At 45.1% G+C, this 20,923-nt stretch overlaps 1 protein-coding gene across 1 annotated transcript in view; it reads right to left on the reverse strand.

Moving 5' to 3' along the window:
• Window positions 1-209: 209 nt before the first annotated feature.
• Window positions 210-20,923, reverse strand: part of LOC140198794 (ribosomal RNA processing protein 1 homolog B-like) — a 31,853-nt gene continuing 11,139 nt past the window's right edge. Inside the window, exons 9-16 of the mRNA XM_072259829.1 lie at window positions 20,488-20,579; window positions 18,209-18,306; window positions 16,326-16,345; window positions 12,917-13,042; window positions 12,230-12,789; window positions 8,480-8,635; window positions 4,938-5,004; window positions 210-2,040 (exon numbers count right to left, since the gene is read on the reverse strand). Coding sequence (XP_072115930.1) covers window positions 1,850-2,040; window positions 4,938-5,004; window positions 8,480-8,635; window positions 12,230-12,789; window positions 12,917-13,042; window positions 16,326-16,345; window positions 18,209-18,306; window positions 20,488-20,579 — 1,310 coding nt within the window. The 3' untranslated portion in view covers window positions 210-1,849. The remainder of the gene's footprint in view (window positions 2,041-4,937; window positions 5,005-8,479; window positions 8,636-12,229; window positions 12,790-12,916; window positions 13,043-16,325; window positions 16,346-18,208; window positions 18,307-20,487; window positions 20,580-20,923) is intronic.

Genomic DNA, 20,923 nt, shown 5'->3' on the forward strand with positions numbered 1-20,923 from the left:
AACAGTGGCCATGGACTGCAGTGTGAATTCACTTTTGTGAACTTGAGCTTGGAATGCTATTTGCTTACTTTTATTGCTTGCACGGTTTTTATTTCTTTTTTTCTCCCTCTGCACCTTGGATGTTTGATGGTCTTCTTTTGTTTCAATGAGTTCAATTGGGTTTCTGTTTTGTAACTGCCTGTAAGAAGACAAACCTCAAGGCTGTATAAAGTATATATATTTGACAATAAACATACTTTGACATTGACATTTAAGAGACCCTTAAGATAAGCAGATGGATGACAGAAAAAGAGAAAGCGATGTGGGAGGGAGGGGGCAGACTGATTTTAAGGCATCCGTTAGTCTCGTGAGTCCATGGATCTGCGCCTTGGAACCAGAGCACAGGCCTGGGCAACGTTGTATAGAAGACCAGCAGTTGCCCATGCTGCAAGTCTCCCCTCTCCACGCCACCAAGGGAAGGGCATTAGGACCCATACAGTTTGGCACCAGTGTCGTCGCTCGGCAATGCGTGGTTAAGTGCCTTGCTCAAGGACACAACACGCTGCCTCAGCCAAGGCTCGAACTACCGACCTTCAGATCACTGGACAAACGCCTTAACCACTTGGCCACGCACCAACACTTAAGAGTAGGTTAAAAGGTCAACCCAACAACATGGGCTGAAGAATCTGTACTGTATTGTGCTTTGTCCTAAATGGAACCTCCGAAGCCTCTCTGTGGAACGGTAGCATAGCACCAGCAAATGACTGCTGCTGTCTGTAAGGAGTTTATACGGTCTCCCCATGGCAGTGTGGCTTTCCTCTGGCTGCTCCGGATGCATGGCGACACTCCTGGGCTGCTCCCCAGCACACCCTTGCAGTGTGTTGGTTGTTGATGCAAATGGCACATGTCACTGCATGTTTCTAAGTTCCGATGTGTAAGTGGCAAATAAAGCTCATCTTAATTTTAAGCTTAGTCATTTGGCTGTAGGCCCCCCCCCCCCCCACCAACCCCTGTGGGGTACAATTAATACAGAAGACCAGGGAGTGAGTACATTCCTGTAACCAGGTGTGTGGTTCAATAAACCACATTTACTCTTGAGCGGGAGGGTGGAAAGCACGCACGTAACACTTAGAAGAATGTAGCAGCAGTTTTAGAAACCAGCCAGCCAGATTTCCTTTTATTGCCCAGTGACTGAGGTATAACATAGGACGTCCACTAACAATGACGGGGAGAAGTGGTGATGAACCAATTAGCACCGACCCTGATGGCGACGGAGACAAATCCCCTGGTAAAAGACAAAACCGTATTGTGAATTTTGCATCGTCCTTTACTGGTCTGGATAAGCCAAATGGAACAGTTCCGTGTTGTGACAATATTCTTAATCCAATTTCTCAGACATCCCAAGGTCTTTCAATCCCGATGAACTTCTCCAAGATTTCAGAGTACTTCGATACCATCTGTGTGGAAGTGTGGCACTCCCTCGGTCATGCCTGTGACACTTCAGTCATTCCGCAGTAGCTCAATGTGGGACCCTGGCCTCCGGATTTGACAGGAATAGTAACAGCTATTATAACACCCAAACCGCTGCGGGCTTGAGGACCTGCACCTTAACTAGGGTAGGTAACTGAGAGGAAGCATTTTTCCTTACGCCACCCAACAGCATTCCCTGGAGAGGAGAGTGGGAAGGGGGTTGGAAGTGGGAGAAGGCATTCCACTGGTACCTGCCTAGGCAAGAACTAGCTGGTGATTTTGGGTGAGTGCACAGCCCAGCTGGCAGAGAGCATACCACTGACTGAATGATGGAGTCTGGAATCCACATGGGCTGACAACCAGAGCAGACCTGTAGAGACACAATGGTGGTGGGCTGAGCTCAGAAGAAATCCATGGCTGTGGGCCGTTTCTTCGCTGAGAATGACGCTCGCTTAGGCCTTAGGGCAGGGGAGCAGGTTGGCGTTGAGTTGGACTTTAACACGCTGTGGGGAGGCCGTTGTTTTGGGTCAAATGCGACGCGGGACGTCCCCTCCGGGCTCACCAGAATGCTCTTGTCGGTCCTTTTAAATTCTGGAAACAAAAACAAGATTAAAACATGATGCTGTTGGATTGGGGGGAGGGGGTTAGAAGCACCATTTCTTGTACTTTAACTTTTCAGTGGGGTGCTTATATCTTTATATAATCTCCTATATAATTGGTGAATTTTCCAGTAATTTTTGCTTCTGTAGCAGAATGAGGCTTCACTCAGAGAAAGCGAAGGAGAGAAAAGCTCTAGGTTAAGTTTTTTTCCCTTTCCCTCCTTTATATCTGCTCAGCTAGGACAGTAGAAATGCCCAGCAGAATAGCTGAATGCTCCTCTTGAAAGATATGGGAAGGCAGGGAGACCTCCAGTGTCCCTGACGACTACAGCAGTGAGAAGTGCATCCAGCTGCAGCTTCTAACAAAATGCGTTAAGGAACTGGAGCAGGAACTGGATGAATTCCAGATCATTTAGGAGGTTGGGGGGTGGGGGGGAGATAGGACATATAGAGAGGTCATTACAACCAAGGTGCAGGAAACAGGAAACTGGGTGACAATCAAGAAGGGGAATGGGGTTAAGGAGCCAGTGGCCATTCCCCTCAACAACAGGTATACCACTTTGGATACTGTCGGGAGCAGGGGGTGAGGAATGGCCTCACAGAGGAAGTCACAGCAGTTGCGTCTCTGGCACTGAGTCTGGCTCTGTGACTCAGAAGGGAAGAGGGGAGAAGAGGCAAGTTGTGGTGGTAGGAGATTCAATCTCAAACAAGATAAGAGATTCTCTAGTTAGGGGAAGGGACAGGAGGTTCTGTGGGCGGGAACAAGATTCCCTGATGGTACGTTAACTCCTGAGTGCCAGGGTCTGACACATATCGTATCGAGTCCTCAGCATTCTTCAGTGGGAGGGTGAACAGCCAGATGTCATGGTCCATGTAGGTACCTATGACATGCACAGGGAGTTCAGGGAGTTAAAGGGCAGGATCTCCAGGGTTGTGATCTCAGGATTGCTAACTGTGCCACATGCTAGCGAGGCCAGAACTAGGAAGATTATACTATTTACTATGTGGCTAAGGAGTCTGGTGTAGGAGGGCGGGCATAAGATTTCTGGATCATTGGACTCCCTTCCAGGGAAGGTGGAATCTGTACAGAAGGGACAGTTTGCACCTGAACTGGAGGGGGAAAGTTTGTTAATGCTGCACGGTGGGGTTTAAACCAGAGTTGCAGGGGGATGGGAACCAGAGGGCCAGTGGAGAGGTTGTAGAGGCAGATGTTGGTAAGCCCGTTGTCGTTTGTCATCTATAGCAATGATTGGGATGATAATGTAGTTAACTGGATCAGCAAACTTGCAGATGATACCAAGATTGGGGGTGTAGTGGACAGTGAGGAAGGCTGGCTCTGTCAGAGGGAAAGAGGGATCTGCATCATCTGAAAAATGGCAGATGGAATTTAATGCAGACAAGTGCGAGGTTTTGCACTTCGGTAGATCTTACACACTGAATGGTAGGGCCCTGAGGAGTGTGGTAGAACAAAGGGATCTGGGAATACAGGTACATAATTTGTAAAAAGTGGTGTCACAGGTAGATACAGTCGTAAAGAAAATTTTTGGCATTTTGGCTTTCATAAATCAAAGTACTGAGAACAGGAGATGGGATGTTATGTTGAAGTTGTATAAGACATTGGTGAGGCTTAATTTGGAGTATTGTGGGCAGTTTTGGCCACCTACCTACAGGAAAGATGTAAATAAGGTTGAAAAAGTACAGAGAAAATTTACAAGGATGTTGCTGGGACTGGAGGACCAGACTTATAAGGAAAGATTGAATAGGTTTGGACTGTATTTTTTTGGAACATAGAAGATTGACAGGAGATTTGATGGAGATATACAGAATTATGAGGGATACAGATAGGGTAAATGCAAGCAGGCTTTTTCCACTGAAGTTGGGTGGGACTGTAACTAGAAGTCATGGCTTAAGGGTGAAAGGTGAGCTGTGAGCTTAAAGGGAACATGAGGGGAAACAACTTCACTCAGAGGATTGTGAGAGTGTGGAATGGGCTGCCAGCACAAGTTGTGAATGCGGGCTTGATTTCAACGTTTAAAAAAAGTTTGGTTAAGTACGTGGATGGTAGGTGTACGGAGAGCTATGGTCCCAATGCAGGTTGATGGCAGCACTCAGGTTAAATTGTTTTGGCCTGGACGAACTGGGCTGAAAGTCCTATTCCTGTGCCGTACTTCTCTATGACTCAGGGATGTATATGGTGACTTTGATAATGAATTTACTTTAAACTTTAATGTTGTTCCCTTATTAAAAAAGGGCAGCAGGGGTAAGCCAGGAATACAGGCCAAAGAGCTTTGCATTGTTATTAGTGAAATAATGGGAAAGATTCCAAGGGGGACGATTTCTCTTCACTTGGAAAGGCAGAGCCTGAGGAGGAGGAAGACTCAGAGTGGTTCCACGCAGGTGAGATCCCTGATAGTTGTCTCCTCAACAGCAGCGTGGGCTTTAGGGAAGCTTTGGACAATATCTCATAGAGTAGGGTGGTCCACAAGGTCAGGGCACGTGGTACACAGAAGGGATGGTGTTGTAGTGTGACAGTTAAATGCCATCACTAGTCAATCACCAATCGGGATATGATTCCTGCCACCGTATGTAAGAAGTTTGTATGTTCTCCCCATGATCGTGTGGGTTAGGATAGTGAGACGTGGGTATGGTACGTTGGTGCTGGAAGCATGGCAACACTAGGGGCTGCCCCCAGCACATCCTCGGACTGCTTTAGTTGTTGATACAAAGACACATCTCACTGTATGTTTCAATGTACATATGACAAATAAAGCTAATCCTTATCTTCAAAAAATCTTTCATCTCGTTCCGTAAGTACTTATTTGTGGAAGGACTGTGCATGAACCATCAGCAATGCTGGGTAATTCTGTCCAACATGACAGCATGCTTTACCTGCCGTTGTGTTCTTTCTCAGCCCAAACCGCACTTTCTTTGCACTAGAAGTTGGCGTGGCTTTCATCTGTGGTGGAGGAAACAAAAAGTATATTTCAAATAAAGAATGCAATGCAACAAGACCCAAAGACTAACTGCTGGAAGAGTTCAGCAGGTCGGGCAGCATCTGTGGAGGGAACAGGACAGTCGATGTCTCATGTCGAGATGAAGGGCCTCAACCAAAAATGTTAACTGTTCGCAGATGTTGCCTGACCTGCTGAGTTCCTCCAGCAGTTAGGACTTTGGTCCAGATTTAAGCATCTTGTGTCTTCATGCAACTAGACCTCATGATTGAAGACTCTCAGGCCTGGCGGGCCTTGTAGTACCAGGTGTAAAGATGGTCTTGGCTGTGGATATAGTAAACAAGAGCCGCCCTGTGGGAACAGTCATAGGGGTGGTCTGGAATGTAGAGAGAACAGGGATACCTAAGAGTAACTGGTTGCAGAATTTTCTAGAATGCAAAGATTAGAGAGCAGGTAACTAAGGACGTAGAACAGTCCAGCACAATACAAGCAATTCAGCCCACAACGGCGTACTAACCTTTCAATCTACTCAAAGATCAACCTAATCCTTTCCTCTCAAATATCCCTCCATTTTTTATCATCCATGTACCCATCTGTGAGTTTGTTAAAAACTCCTAATGTATCTGCCTATACCACCATCCTTGGCACTGTATTCCATGCACTCTGTAAAAAAGCTCACCCCCACCCCCATTAATGTTCCTCCAATTACCTAAAAAATTATGCCCCCTTGTACCAGCCATTTATACCCCAGGAAAAGTCTCCGGCTAATCATCCTATCTATGCCTCTTATCATCTTCACCTCTAACAAACTGCTCCTCAAAAGCCCTAGCTCACTCAACCAGTCCTCTTAAGCATCTTGGTAAATCTGCTCTGCACTGTCTCTAACACTTCTACATCTTTCCTATAGTGAGCGACTGAAATGGAACACAACATTGTGGTCTAAACAGGGTTTTATAGAGCTGCAACATCATCTCACTGCTCTTGAACTAAATCTCCAACTAATGAAGACCAACACACCATAGGCCTTCTTAACAACCTTATCAACTTGCGTAGCAACTCTGAGGGATCTCTGGACGTGGACCTCAGGAGGCTGTGGAGACTGGCCCCGCTGGGGCTCACGTGGTACTGCCCCCCAGTATTTGCTCGGTGGAAGAACAAGCTAGACCAGAACAATCATTCTACAGGCCAGGCCACTTGAGGACTTTTGCTATATTAGTTATTTGTGACCATCTTTTTGTGCTATCGTAACCATGTATGCCGTATGTGCTGTTGGTGATGTGGTTTACACCTTGGCCAAAGAGGAACGCCGTTTCATTTGGCTATATTCATGTATGGTTGAATGATAATTAAGCTTGAACTAATGAGGCAGAAGGAACAAGGCTGCACGCCAGCTCCCACATGCAAAAGAGACGTCCAACTGAGAGCGGAATACAGCGGGATCAGACTGGATGTGATACTGAAGGGTGAGAGCGGGGCAAGAATACTCCTGTGCACCCCCTGTGGAAGTAGCAGCAAGGCAAGGGTTAAGACAATGTCCAGGCAAGAGAGGTCTTTGAAGATTGTAGCCTCCCCTTGCACAGCAGAGGACCAATGTCATTTGGCACATGGAGACAAGGATGCAAACGAAAGATTCCAGGGAGACACCTACGATTGGTCATTTAATCTTACTAACTCTGAAGTATTATTGTCCTGTAACCTGGAGATTCTACAGGTTATTAATACCGGTATTATTGCAGTGTGATTGGTGATTGATTATACAAATATGGAGTTTGAACATATAGTTTACCAAATGGTTAATATCCATAACTGTTGATCAATTCTGTATAAAAATGTTCAGGCACCATAACGGTGTGGTGACAGGGGAAGTTACTCTCCTTGTGCACAAATAAAATAAAGTGTGATTGAGGAATGACTGTGGGTTTTCAGAGTCCAGATAATCGAGGAAGACACACACTGCCTGGGATCTGATCACCAATCTACCCCAATATTGTTCCAAACTCCAGAGGGAGAAATTGTCTTTGTTCAAGTTTAATTGAACACAGGCAACCTGAACGGGAGAGTTTTTAAAGTGGAAAAGCCATTGCACTGTGACAGTTCCGCTTTCTCGATCTCAGAAATCTAGACCCAGCGGTACGAACAAGTGTCACAAACTGGTGTCTTCCTTGGTTGCAGTGGATGACCATGACGTCTTCTGTGTTTTGTCCTGCCCTTCGCTCTCTGTGGAGCGATGCAGTAGCGCCTTCCCGGCCGCTGGATTTTACTGTCGTCCACTGGAGCTGACTTTACACGGTAGGACAGGCACATCTCTATATCACTGGGGTACGAGGATGACCATGACGTCCTCTGTGCTTTGTCCTGCCCCTCACTCTCCGTGGAGCGATGCAGTAGCACCTTCCCGTCTGCTGGAGCTGACTTTACATGGTATACAGGACAGGCACATCTCTATCTCACTGGGGTACCAGGCTGCTGGCTACCCTCACCTGCTCTATCCCAATCCCACCTGTCAAAACGGTGTTTTGGGAGCAGCTGTTGACACACCTAGAGCTAGAGGTGAGAGCCAAGTGTCAGTGGGGGCCAAAGGTGAGTGGGCTGTCACGTCAAGCCCCTTCACCAGAGGTGTTACCCCTCCCTGGGCACCCCACACACGTATATAGCCAAGTGCAATAGTGTTCCTCTGGGCCAAAAGGTGCAAAACACAGTACCAACACTCACACAAAGCACATACAACAGCAGAAAACATCCAATCTCCAAAAAATATATAGCCCACTTCCGAGTAGCAGAGCCTGTAGATGGTGTGTGGGATGTTGTCCTTCCAGTGAGCAAACACACCACACCTGCCCCATGTCTCCATCTTCTCCACATTCTGTTGACAGGAAGACTCACAGGTTCAATGCCATCAGTCAGAACAGTGTACAGCTAAGGCCCAGGTCTACATAGACAAGCTGAACAGTCAAAGTCTTTTCCTCGGGGGAGCAGAGTCTAAGACTAGGTGGCACAAGTTTAAAGTGAAAGCTGGGTATATGGAACGAGCTGCTAGAGGAAGACATTGAGGCAGGTACAATAGCACCATTTAAGAAGCACTTAGATAGTTATTTCATTTTTTTAAAAAAGAGGTACAACACGCTAACATTCCCTTCTGGACCAATGACCCTGCACTACCCAGTTACACCTGTGACCAGTTAACCTACTAACCCGCATGTCTTAGGAATGTGGGAAGACACCCACGTGGTCACAGGAAGAATGTACAAACTACTTATCGATAGCGGTGGGAATTGAATAGCATTATGCTAATCACCATGCTACTGTGCCGTCCCCACGGAGAGGTGTGCGCGGAGTTGAGGAAATGAGGACTAGCTGAGTGGGCACAGTGGTTGGGCTGAAGGTCTATATTGTTTTATGGCTCATTACAACACGACAAACATGACATCTCTGGTGGGGCGGGTGGAATTTGTGGATCAGAATTTAGAAAAGCATACTCACCTCCTTACACTGTTTAGGCGTAGTCGCAGCACTCCTCGCTCTCTTGAAGATGGACCTTGGTATAGAAACTTTCTCAAATTTCACAAACTCGTTCGCTTCCACTGCGTTCAAGTTCTTGATGGGAGCACTTGGCCTAGCATCACCCTGGACTGTGGCCTGATAAGCATAAAACCGAACTGTTTACAGAAAGATTGATCAAAACTCCACAAGCATTTGAACAGGTCAGCCCAAACGTCACCAATGGGTGAAAGGACAAAGTCATTGAGTGACAGCTTCTCAGCACAAACCCAAAAATCTCACTTTTCCCAGAATCTGGAGGTAGGACGGAGTTTCTCCAGCTCTCAGTACTCTATTACCCAAAGATCACTCACTAATCTCTAGACTGCAAATGGTGGGGTGCTAGGGAGATGATACCTCTATCGGCCTTTGTACATAGACATCTACCTGCCAAGAGGGAGTCACCAGAAAAGTAAGGGCTATCTGTCCACACCATGAACCAAAGACCATTATGACAAAGGAACAGAATTATGCCATCTGGCCCATTGAGAAGACTCGTCATTTGATCATGGCTGATTATTTATCCCTCTTAAGCCCGTTCTCCTTCATGGAACCCTAGATACCCTGACTAATCCAGAACCTATCAACCTCTGCTTTACGTACACCCCATGACTCAGCCTTGACAGCTATCTGTGGTCATGAATTCTCACTCCAGACTGGAAGCTGCAGAGGTTAAGTTTCCAATTTGTCCTGCAGTTTATCCCCACTTCAGTGGGAGACCTGGGTAGAATGCGCAGTACTGCACAGTGGAAGATTTTGGGGTACTGAGTACATTGATAACCACAACATGCATTGATTTCAGAGTTCCACAGTGCAAATGAGGTTCCACTGAGGTCGGGTGGGACTACCACTAGAGGCCATGGATTAAAGGTGAAAGGTTTAAGGGGAACATGAGGGGGACCTTCTACAGTGAGAGGGTTGTGAGAATGTGGAATGAGCTGCCAGTGCAAGTGGTAGGTGCAATTTTGATTCCAAAATTTAGGATAAGTTTGGATAGGTACATGGACGGGAGGGGTATGAGGGCAATAATCTGGGTACAGGTTGATGGGACTAGGCAGGTTTAATGGTTTAGCATAGACTAGATGGGCCGAACTTGTTTTTGTGCTGTACTTTTCTACGACACTAAATCCAAGAATCCTCACAACTGGAAGCCTTAACAGAAAGTAAGCTTCAGTCTCATAAACAGCAATGTGAAAAACTGCTCAACCATAATTCTGCACTTGACACGTGCATCTTAGACTTTATTGCATAGCCAATAATCAAAGATCCCCACTATCCAGGCCATGCTGTCTTCTTGCAGTTACCAGCGGGCAGGAGGTACAGAAGCCCTAAGTCCCACACTACCAGGTTCAGGAACAGCTACTACCCTTCAACCATTCAGTTCTTGAACCAACTGGCACAACTCCAATCACTACAGTTTAGCACTGTGACCACTTTGCACTAAACTGGACTTTTTTGGTTCTAATTGTATTATTTCTTGTAAAAGTTGTGTATAATTTGTTTTTTTGTTTGTTGGGTGGATGATGATTATCTGAAACTATGTTCCTGTGATGCAGCTGCAAGCAACCTTTTCATTGCACCGGTGCACACATAGACATGCACATAGACAATACAGATTTTGACCTGTATTTGTTCAAATGAAGTACCAATGCCCATCAAGAAGGACAGTAGATTGATATTTTATTGATCCAAAAGGAAATTACTGTGTCACAGTAGCACTGCAAGTGCACAGATATACAAATATTAGAAGTAAGAGAGAAAAAATAAGTTACATTAAAAATAAAACAGAGCTCTGGCAAGCCAAGGTTAGTAACAGTCTTAACAGGAGGGGGTAATCACTTCCCTGAATATTGGCTGACTCATTATACAGCCTGATGGCCAAGGGCAAGAATGATCTCATGTAGCGCTCTTTGGAGCAGGGCAGTCGTCTTAAGACTTACTAAAGTGCTCCTCTGTTCAGCCGAGGTGGCATGCAGAGGGTGAGAAACATTGTCCAGAATTGCCAGGATTTTCCGTAGGGTCCCTTGTTCTACCACAGCCTCCAGTGTGTCAAGTCTGACTCCTATAACAGAGCCAGACTTTCTAATCAGTTTATTGGGTCTGTTAGTATCACCTGTGTTCCAAGGTACAAAAGCCAAAAGTGTTGATGCCATTGCCCCAGCACACCACCACATAGAAGATTGTATTGGCAACAGCAGACTGGTAGAACATGTCAAGGAGAGGCATGCATACTCCAAAGGACCTCAGTCTCCTCGGGAAGTAGAGGTAACTCTGGCCCTCCCTGTACACAGTCTCTGTGTTGGTGCTCCACTCAAGTCTGTCATCCAGGTGCACCCCCAGGTACTTGTAGGCCCTCACCATCAATAGTAACAGGGAGCAGTGCAGGCTTAGTTTTCCTAAAGTCCATCACAATCTCCTTTGTCTTACTGATGTTGAGCTGCAGATGATTCAGCTTACAGCATCTGACAAAGTTCTCCAGCAGGGCCTTGTATTCATCTTCCCGTCCTCCCTTTATACACCCAACTATTGCTGAGTCATCAGAGAATTTCTGCAGATGACATGTCTTAGTGTTGTATCTGAAGTCCAAGGTATACAGGGTAAACAGGAAGGGAGCCAATACAGTCCCCTATGGGCACCAGTGCTGCTTAGAGCCATGTCTGACACACAGCTCTGAAGCTGCACAAACTGTGTTCTGCCAGTCAGGTGGTCCATGATCCAGGATACAATGGAAGTGCCCACTCGCACTGAACGGAGCTTTCCCCCAGCAGTGAGGGCTGTGTGGAATTGAAGGCACTAGAAAAATCAGAAAGCATGACCCTCACAGTGCTGCCCTGGGAGTAGGCTCTGGTCAGCAGGCAGATGGTGATGCCCGGCTCTCATTTACTTCTATCAGGTATAAAATGGAAATCATCAGTAATGCACCCACCACTCTCTCTGTAAAAAACCTACCTCTAACATCTCTCTATACTTTCCTCCAATCACCTTCAAATTACACCCCCTGGTATTAGCTACAGTATTTCCACCCTGGGAAAAAGTTGCAGGTTGTTCACTCAATCTACCTCTCATCATCTTGTGTCCCTCAGTAAGTTGCCTCTCACCCTGCTTCACTCCAGAGAGAAAAGCCGCAACTCGCTAAAGACCAGTGGGCTAATTGGTCTCCTATCAGAAGGAAATGAGAGATGAAATCAAGCCCGGGAAGTGAAGGAACAACACATTGCTGTCAGACTTGTGGACTTCTCTGCAAACAGACAGAGCAGTTTGAAACTTCCTTCCAATCCCATAGATGTATGGGTTAATAGGTTTGTTTATAGGGTAGTCTGTCGAGCCTGGAGGTTAGGTCACAAACATTCCATCAACAATCGAGGCATCATCATCAGTGCGCAAGCGAGTGATGTTTCTGCCGAGTGCTCACACTTATATTGGCTTGACTTGTTGCTCTCACTGGTTGGCTGTTGCACTGGCCACTAGTCTCTGCTGGGTCCAAACAAACTGGTCAGTAGAGTGATCTCTGCTGGCCTGTGTCCCTGGTTATCGGTCGTTGTGAGCTTTGGTTCCTCAGGTGTCCACAGCCTACCCCCTACCCCTCTTAATAGGTTAAAAGGCCATGGTTACAATTGGCCTGCCCTGGCTCATTGGGCCAGAAGAACCTGTTAATGCCGTATCTCTAAATAAAATAAAAGAATTCCAACTTACACTGCTCGTCAGTTTCTGTCTCTGGACGGGCCCCTCAGACAGCTCCTTCACCTTTCTCTTGTTCCTGACTGGTGCCTGGCCTTCATCGCCAACAACTCCTTTCTTGTTTTGCTTTTTTAGTTTCACCAGGACTCTTCCTGCTTTCTCACTGACAACCGGCTCGCTGGGAGTTGAACCTTCAGGCGAACTCTTCCCATTAGAGAGTTGGGCCTCCTCCTCTTTCTTCTTCTTCTTCTTCTTCTTTAGTTTGGGAACAACGGGTATCAAAGGTTCTGTGTCTGACTTGGATTGGCTCACTTGGTCTTCCCCAAATAGATCCTCCTGTCCCGAACTTTCAATCCTTGGCGCGTCGCTGCTCAATAAGTTACTCTCTAAGGTCACAGCTGTATCCACTGGTCTCGATCTTTTCTTCTTTTTTCTCGCGGGTTCCTGGTCTGTGGGATCAGCTACTTCCTTCTCAGTCTCTCCTGCTGGCTCCTCACTCTCACTGGTTGCTGCTGGAAGTCTCCCTTTGGAACGCCGTTTCTTTTTGTTTTTCCCTTTCACTGCTTTCTTCTTAACTGGGGAAAAAGAAACGGAGATGTTCAACAGAAATCACAGTCCAATTCAAAGGTCTAGCGGGGCCTGAAGGATTTTTGTGAAATACGTATGCATTGAATTAATATCAAAGTGAGGAAACCATCTCACCCTCTGCTTCCTCCTCCTCCAACAATCCCTTTTCCCGTCTTTGTTTCTTCTTTTTCCAACTGAAATCATCTTCATCTTCCTCGTCCGATGATGTATCATGAGGAATGATATCTTGAGGGAAGACTCCTGCATGGAGATGGCATAGTCATGTTAGTGAGACTATTTAAGAAGAAAATCACTCTCAAAAACTCTGCAACTCATGTTCGCAATATTTTTTTTTGCATCTGCAGTGTCTTCTTTTGCACACTGGTTGTTTGGACGTAGATTTTTATTGAATGTATAGTGTTTCTTTATATCTACAGTGAATGTGCATGAGAAAATTAATCTCTGGATAGTATATAGTGACATATATGTACTGTACTTTGATAATAAATTTACTTTGAACATTGAGAATCATCCTCAGTTTTATGAGCGGAGCCACAGAATGCAAAAGGTGTGGCGCTTTGCAAAAGCTTTAATTTCTCCTTGCTCTGCTCAATTCCACCATTACTCCAACATAGTGTCAACTCGTATGAGTGTGGTGAGCACCTCAAATGGATCACCAGACAGTCTTCCACGTTTTAGTGATTTTTTACGATTTGTCATTGAATCAGGTTTTTTATTTCATAACACAGGTGGCAACTATTTGGCAAATCAAATGCTCAACAGCTATAAATGGTGACATAACAAGTACTTCGATAATAAATTTACTTTGAACCTTTGCAAGTCCCATGCGCAAGTTTAATGTGGAGAGGATATTTCCTATGGTGGGGGGAGACCAGGATCAGAGGACGTAGCTTCAGATTAGAGGGATGTCCATTTAGACCAGTGATGAGGAATTTCAGGTGGTGAATCTGCGGAATTTACTGTCTCAAGCAGCTGTGGAGGCCAAGTCATTGAGTATATTTAAGGCAGAGGTTGATAGACTCTTATTAAGTCATGGCATGAAAGGTTATGGGAAGAAAGCAGATTGGGGTTGGGGGGGGGGGGGGGAATGGATTAGCCATTATCACAAATGCCGAATGGCATAACTCTGCTCTAACGTCTTATGGTATAAAGGACATTTCTGCCTCTACCCACCATTAAGCCAGTGAATTCCAGACTCATACCAACATACCTTCTTCGAATCTCTCTACCATCTATCTTTAATTATCAGGGACCAGGGTACATCACAGAATCACTTTCCTTTTATAACCCTGCTCAAGCTCCGAGGTCTTGTTACGCCACTCTCTTAAATTTAAACAATCTCCCTCAAAAGATAACTGGCAGGTCAGCTTTTTTGAACCAAGATCCTAAACTGTGGAACACAATACCTAAAACTATAAGGGATGCAGACTCGGTTGACACTTTTACACACCAGCTCAAAACCTATTTTAAAATCCTCCTCTTCATCTGAAATGGGTCCTTATCCAGGTTCCTCTGCAATTCGAGTCCAGCACCACTGAATAAAACAGCCTGGAAACAGGTTCTCCTGTCCAAACAGTCCAAGTTAACCAAGGTGCCCATTTAAACCAATTCCATTTGCCTGCTTTTGGCCCATATCCCTCTAAATCTTTCCTATTCTTGTACCAGTCCAACCGTCTTTCAAATGTTGTACCTGCATTAACTACATCCTTTAGCAGCTCCTTCCACACACTGACCACCCTCGTGTGAAAAAGTTGCCAATCAGTTTCCAATCAAATCCTTTGTGGGCTGGCACAGGAATATAACTCTATACAGCGTCAGCGATCAGGGTTCAATTCCCGCCACTGTCTGTTGTAAACAGTTTGTAAGTTCTCTCCGTGATTGCGTGGATTTCCTCCGCGTGCTATGGTGCCCCCCAACTTTCCAAAGTTGTGGGCTTCCCTTTTGGGGCCAGAAGCATGGCGACACCTGCATGCTGTCCCCAGCACATCTTCAGGTCTTGGTTGTTGACACAAACGATGCATTTCATTGTACGTTTTGGTGTACATGTGATAAATAAAGCTAATCTCTCTCCCTCTCCCTATTATTCTCTTGATTCCCCATCTCTGAGATAAAGACTGTGTGCATTCACCCTGTCTGTGCCCCTCATGATTTACACACATTAATAACAACACCTCTCATTCTTCTACACTGCAATGAAGTAAGTCCCAGCCTGTCAACCTGTCTCTGTAACTCAGTCCTCCGAGTCCTGGTAACATACTGGTAAATCTCCTTTAAGCCCTTTGAGTCTGCTCTGCCATTCTATCATGGCTGGTTTGTTATCCTGCTCAACCCCATTCTCCAGCTTTCTCCCAATAACCTTTGACACTCTGATTAATCAAGAACCTATCAACCTCCACTTTAAATGCACTCAATGACTTGGCCTCCACAAACATCTGTGGCAATGAATTCCACAGACTCACCATCCATTGACAAAAAAAATTCTTCAGCTCTGCCCTCCGGTCCCAGACTCCCCCATTATATGACACATCCACCCTATCGAGGCCTTTCAATATTCCATAGGTTTTCAATGAGATCCTCCCTCATACATACATTGTGTATATCACAAAACTATTTTCCCTCAGCTTCCTGTGCCGCAGGGAAAGTAGTGCCAAGCCTGGTTAAAAAAAAAATGCCCCCGCAGCCCCTGCTGTGCACTGACATCTTCCCTACTAAGCAATGACCCGCACTGTACACAGTATTCAAGCTGCAGCCTGAGTACTCTGAAGTTATTTATTTGTTTAGAGATACACTGTGAAACTGGTCCTTCAGGCACCCCCCCCATAGCCCACCTATCTAATCCTAACCTAATCATGGAACAACTTTTGACGACCTATTAACTGGTTACGCCTTTGTGGGAAGAAATTGGTGCACTCGGAGAAAGCCCACACATTCTGCGTGGAGGATGTACAGACTCCTCACAGAGAACACCGGGATTGAACTCCAAACATCTGATGCCCTGAGCTGTAATATTGTCATGCTAACCACTACACTACCACAGTTCTGCCCTTCCCCAGTGACTGTGTAGTGGAAACCTATCTAGCACAAACAGCCAGGAGGTTGGGTGAGTAGCTCTGCACACCAACCTCTCTCAAGGTAGAACTTTTGAAGGTTAACGTGTCACTGTTTACAAGGATGTTGCTGGGATTTGAGGACATGAGCTATAGGGAAACGTTGAATAGGGTGGGTCAAGTGTAGAACGAGCTGCCAGCAGAAGTGGTGGATGTGGGTCTGACTGCAGCATTCAAGACAAGTTTGGATAAAGGTATGGATGGCAGAAGTGTGGAGGGCTATGGTTCAGGTGCAGGTTGATGGGACTGTGCAGAACAAGATGAGCAAGACACGATGGGCCGAAGGATCTGTCTCCATATTGTAGTGCTCTATGACTATGTAATTGGCTGTTTCCTTGAACACACTGCAGCATACGAGTAACATATAATACTGAAGTCAGCTTTTCTACAAGGCAGCTAAAGTGCTTTGTCCTCACCTTCAGCCAAATCCCGGAACCTACAGGAAAGAGGAAAAGGACAGCATTTAATAGATGGTATAAGCAGGCTGTGATGAGTTACTCTAATTCTTTGTAAGGCTTCACAACACTAAAACTCTGAGCAGTTAAACCACAAATGCACGCATCACATTCACCCAACTCACAAGCCCAACACTGCACTCAAGACACATCATCAAAGCTCATGCTCCCCTAAACAACTCCGTGAGTCAATAAGGAAACTCATTTTCCTGCAGGCATTCACTAAATAACTATACCTATAAACAAAAGCTGTCAAACAATCGAAGTGCAGAAGACAAATTGTGTACATAAAATATAATATTGAGAAATTGAGTTGTAGAGTCCTTGAAAGTGAGCGTGTAGGTTGTGGAATTAGCTCAATGTTGATGTGAGTGAAGTTATCCCCTCTGGTTCAACAGCCTGATGGTTGAGGGATAATAACTGCTCCTGAACCTGGGGGGGTGAGTCCCGAGGCTCCTGTACCTCCTTCCTGATGGCTGAGGGGTAATAACTGCTCCTGAACCTGGTGGTGTGAGTCCCGAGGCACCTGTACCCCCTTCCTGAAGGCAGCAGAAAGGGGGGCACATGGCCTGGAAGGTGAGGGCCCTTGATAATGGCAGCTATTTTCTTGTGGCAACACTTCTCGAAAATGTGCTTTGCCTATGATGGACTGGGCTCTCTCTGCCACTTTTTGTAGACTTTACCATTCCTGGGCATTGGTGTATCCATACCAGGCCATATTGTTATCAGTCAGGATACCCTCCACTGTGCAACTATAGAAGTTCGTCAAAGTTCCTGGTGACATGGCAAATCTGTCTTTCTTTTTTAATCTTTTCATTAGCTTTCAAGTTCATAAACATAATAACAACACTGATATAGAGATTGGAATTACATTATTGGTAATAAACACATACAAGAGAAACTACAAATAGTACAAGTGTAATGAACTTCCAAACTCCTAATATAATTAATCATGAAGAGAAAAGAAATAAAAAGAAAAGGATATCACAAAGAAAACCCCCCCAAAAAAACAAACAGAACAAGACAGGGCTGAACCAATGTATTAGATCGAATATATTCATTAATGTCGTCAGCTCTGCTCCTCTATTCATATATTCTAAGCTAATAAAAAGGATTCGGAAAAGGTCAAACTACATCATATGAAAATGTTGAATAACTGGCTTCCAAGTCTCTTCAAATTTAACCGAAGGATCAAAAATGACACTTCTGATTTTTTTCTAAATTTAAACATAGAATCGTTTGGGAAAACCATTGAAATGTAGTAGGAGGATTGGTCTCCTTCCAGTTCAATAAAATGGATCTTCTGGCCATTAATGTAGCAAATGCGATCATCCGACAGGCTGAAGAGGATAAGGATCTATGTTCTATCATTGGCAAACCAAAAATTGCTGTAATAGGGTGGGGTTGTAAATCAAAACGCAAAACTGTTGAAATGATATCAAAAATATCTTCCCAAAATTTTTCCAAGAGAGGGCAGGACCGGAACATATGAGTCAAAGAAGCCACCTCAGAGTGACATCTGTCACAAGTAAGATTTATATGGGAGTAAAAATGAGGTAGTTTATCTTTAGACATGTGGGCCGTATGCACTACCTTAAATTGTATCAGCGTATGTTTAGCACATATAGAGGAAGAGTTAACTAACTGAAAATTTTTCAGGCAAATCTGTGTAAACTTCTAATTAAGTATAATACTGAGGAGCTTTGGAAATGAGGGTTGAGAGGCCGGAGTTGGATGCTGTGCTGGGAATGTGGGCTTGCCCAGGGCAGCAATACTGGCTCAGGAAGGTGGGACTGGTCTGAAATGGACGGAAAAGGTTTTAGAAAAACACAAGAGATCCTTACTTTCGCACCAGTTTGTAGAGGAGTTTCCTATTCTGGGTGGGAGTGCTCCCCCTGCTGGAGAGCTGGAAGAGCCGGTCAGCAACAGCCCCGTAGTCAAACTGCAGAAACAAAAGCCGACTTTATTGTCACGTGCACAAGTCCTTGTCTGCAAAAGTGCACTGGAAAACATGCGGCAGCACCACAGACACATTACATCAGGTATGCAGCATCCACATCACACACAAAACGCTGGAGGAATGCAGCAGGCCAGGCAGCATCTATGGAAAAGACTACAGAAATGCTGACTACACTCTTTTCCATAGATACTGTCTTGCCTGCTGAGTTCCTCCACCACTTTGTGTGTGTTGCTTGGATCTCCAGCATCTGCAGATTTTCTTGTTTGACATTATACACAATTTTACAAGAGAGAACACAATTAGAAAAAAAGTCTGTAGTGCAAAGTGGTTATAGCGTTACTAAACTGCAGCGAATAAGAGTTTTGCTGGTTGTTTCAAGAACCGAACGGAGGTAGCTGTTCCTGAACCTGGCAGTGTGGGACTTCAGGCTTTCCTACCTCCTGCCTGACGGGACCTATGAGAACACGGCATGGCCGGATGGTGGGGATCTTTGAGGATGGAAGTTAACTTCTTGAGGCTACTGTTTACACTACTGATGGTGGGGTGGAATGTGCCCGTGACGTATTGGGCTGAGTCCACTTGTCTCTTACATTCCTATGTATTTGAGTTTCTGTACCAGACCGTGATGCAACTAATCAGGACACTTTCAACAGTACTGCTGCGAAGTTTGTTAAGTGTTCAGTAACATCCTTAATCTCCTAAGAAAAGACACCGGTGCACCTTCTTCATTGCAACAAGGTTTCAGACATCATCATCCCATCTGAACACTGAAAGGTTTACAGCATTAAGGATCCAACCCTAAATTCCAACACTACACTGGAAATACAAGTCTCCTTGGATCTAATCACAGCAAGTTTCCTTTATAGACACGACCAGGAATACAAAGCAATCAGGAAATGACCCTAGCTTCTTTAGGATCATTTAACATGACAGCACTTCCCAATGAAAAGCAAACATGTTCCCCAGTGAATTGCAGTCATCACAAGACAGCATTCATTACAAAGGGCCCCCACCACCCAGGACATGCCCTCTTCTCATTGCTACCATCAGGGAGGAGGTACAAAAGCCTGAAGACACAGGCTCAATGTTTTAGGAACAGTTTCTTCCCCTCTGCCACCAGGTTTCTGAGCTGTTCAAAAGCATTACCATGTTATTTATTTTTGTAATCAATGTATTATTCTGTACTGCTGCTGCAAAACAAGCTATTTCATGGCACGTGTCACTGGTAATAAACACAATTCTGATATTTGCTCACAAGATGCTGGAATGGACCACTGCAGTCCATGCAAAAAAGGTGGTTTCAATGCTGTGAATTTGAGGACTACAATCTAGAGATGTACTGTGAGAGCAGTCTGACTGGTTGCACTGGTACGGAGAGGCCACTGCACAGGACTGGAAAAAGCTGCAGAGGGTTGTAAACTCAGGCAGCTCCATCATGGGCACCAGCCTCCCCAGCATCGAGGACACCTTCAAAAGGTGGGATAAATCATTAAGCATTAAGGACCATCACCATCCAGGACAAGCCCTCTTCTCATCGGGGAGGAGGTAGAGGAACGTGAAGACACACACTCAATGTTTTAGGTATAGCTCTTTCCCCTCCACCATCACACTTCTGAATGGTTCATGACCCACGAACACTACCAATTTTTCTCTTTTTTGCATTAGCTATTTTAATTTTTTAAATTGTGACTTGAGTAATTTTGTGTGTATTGCACTGTACTGCTACTGCAAAACAACAATCTTATGACATTTGTCAGTGATTTTAAAAAAACCTGATTCTAATTGAGAGATCCTGACAAGTAGAATGTTTACAGGATGAGAGTACGGCTAGTCCAGGAAGGGGTTAATTCCCTTTCCTGAAGCTACATTTTATTAACAACCATGAAGATTTTAGTCACTTAACTTGGTGACAACACACAAATGTCAAATGCAAAATTCTTTAGCTATTTTATTGACTGTGAATCCATTACCATGAACACAACTACCATACCAGAGACGTGGATCAGTGCGCATGGTCACAGTAAGGACCAAAACAAAGAACCAATTTTAGTCTCAACTCACTCAGCAACTCTCCTCACGTCCATTCAATTAAATGGGCCACCACCTAAGATTATCTCTATTTTGCCTGTGTACATCGAGACAGACGTGAAATGCATTGCTTACCTGGAGGACAGGACCAGTATCTTCATCGTATTGAGAATGGTTTGGACTCTTCCTGTCTCCATCCAGTTCAGCATCTTCCCCTGAAGCGGACCCTGTGCATACACTTTCAGTTGTGAATCTCAGATCACTTCAATGCCTGAGAATTTCTAATCTTTTTCAACACCGTATGAATCAATTGATGAATCTCACAGCTACAAGTGTTACTGTTCTTATGATACTGGAATCAAAATTAACAGGACATTGGTACCCTGACTGTAACATCACAGTGTACTGCAAAGGGGCTTCTCTTCATTGCCACAGGAAATTTTTAAATTCCAGTATGCTGAATACATACATCTCGCGCCACAGTAACCCTCCAAGGTAAAACAGGACACGCTTGCCTCTCACCTCCTCTGCTGCCACGACATGGGCATATCAGGTCAGAGCAGCAGCACCT

Source organism: Mobula birostris, chromosome 6, assembly GCF_030028105.1.
Source record: "Mobula birostris isolate sMobBir1 chromosome 6, sMobBir1.hap1, whole genome shotgun sequence".
NCBI classification, from domain to species: Eukaryota; Metazoa; Chordata; class Chondrichthyes; order Myliobatiformes; family Myliobatidae; genus Mobula; species Mobula birostris.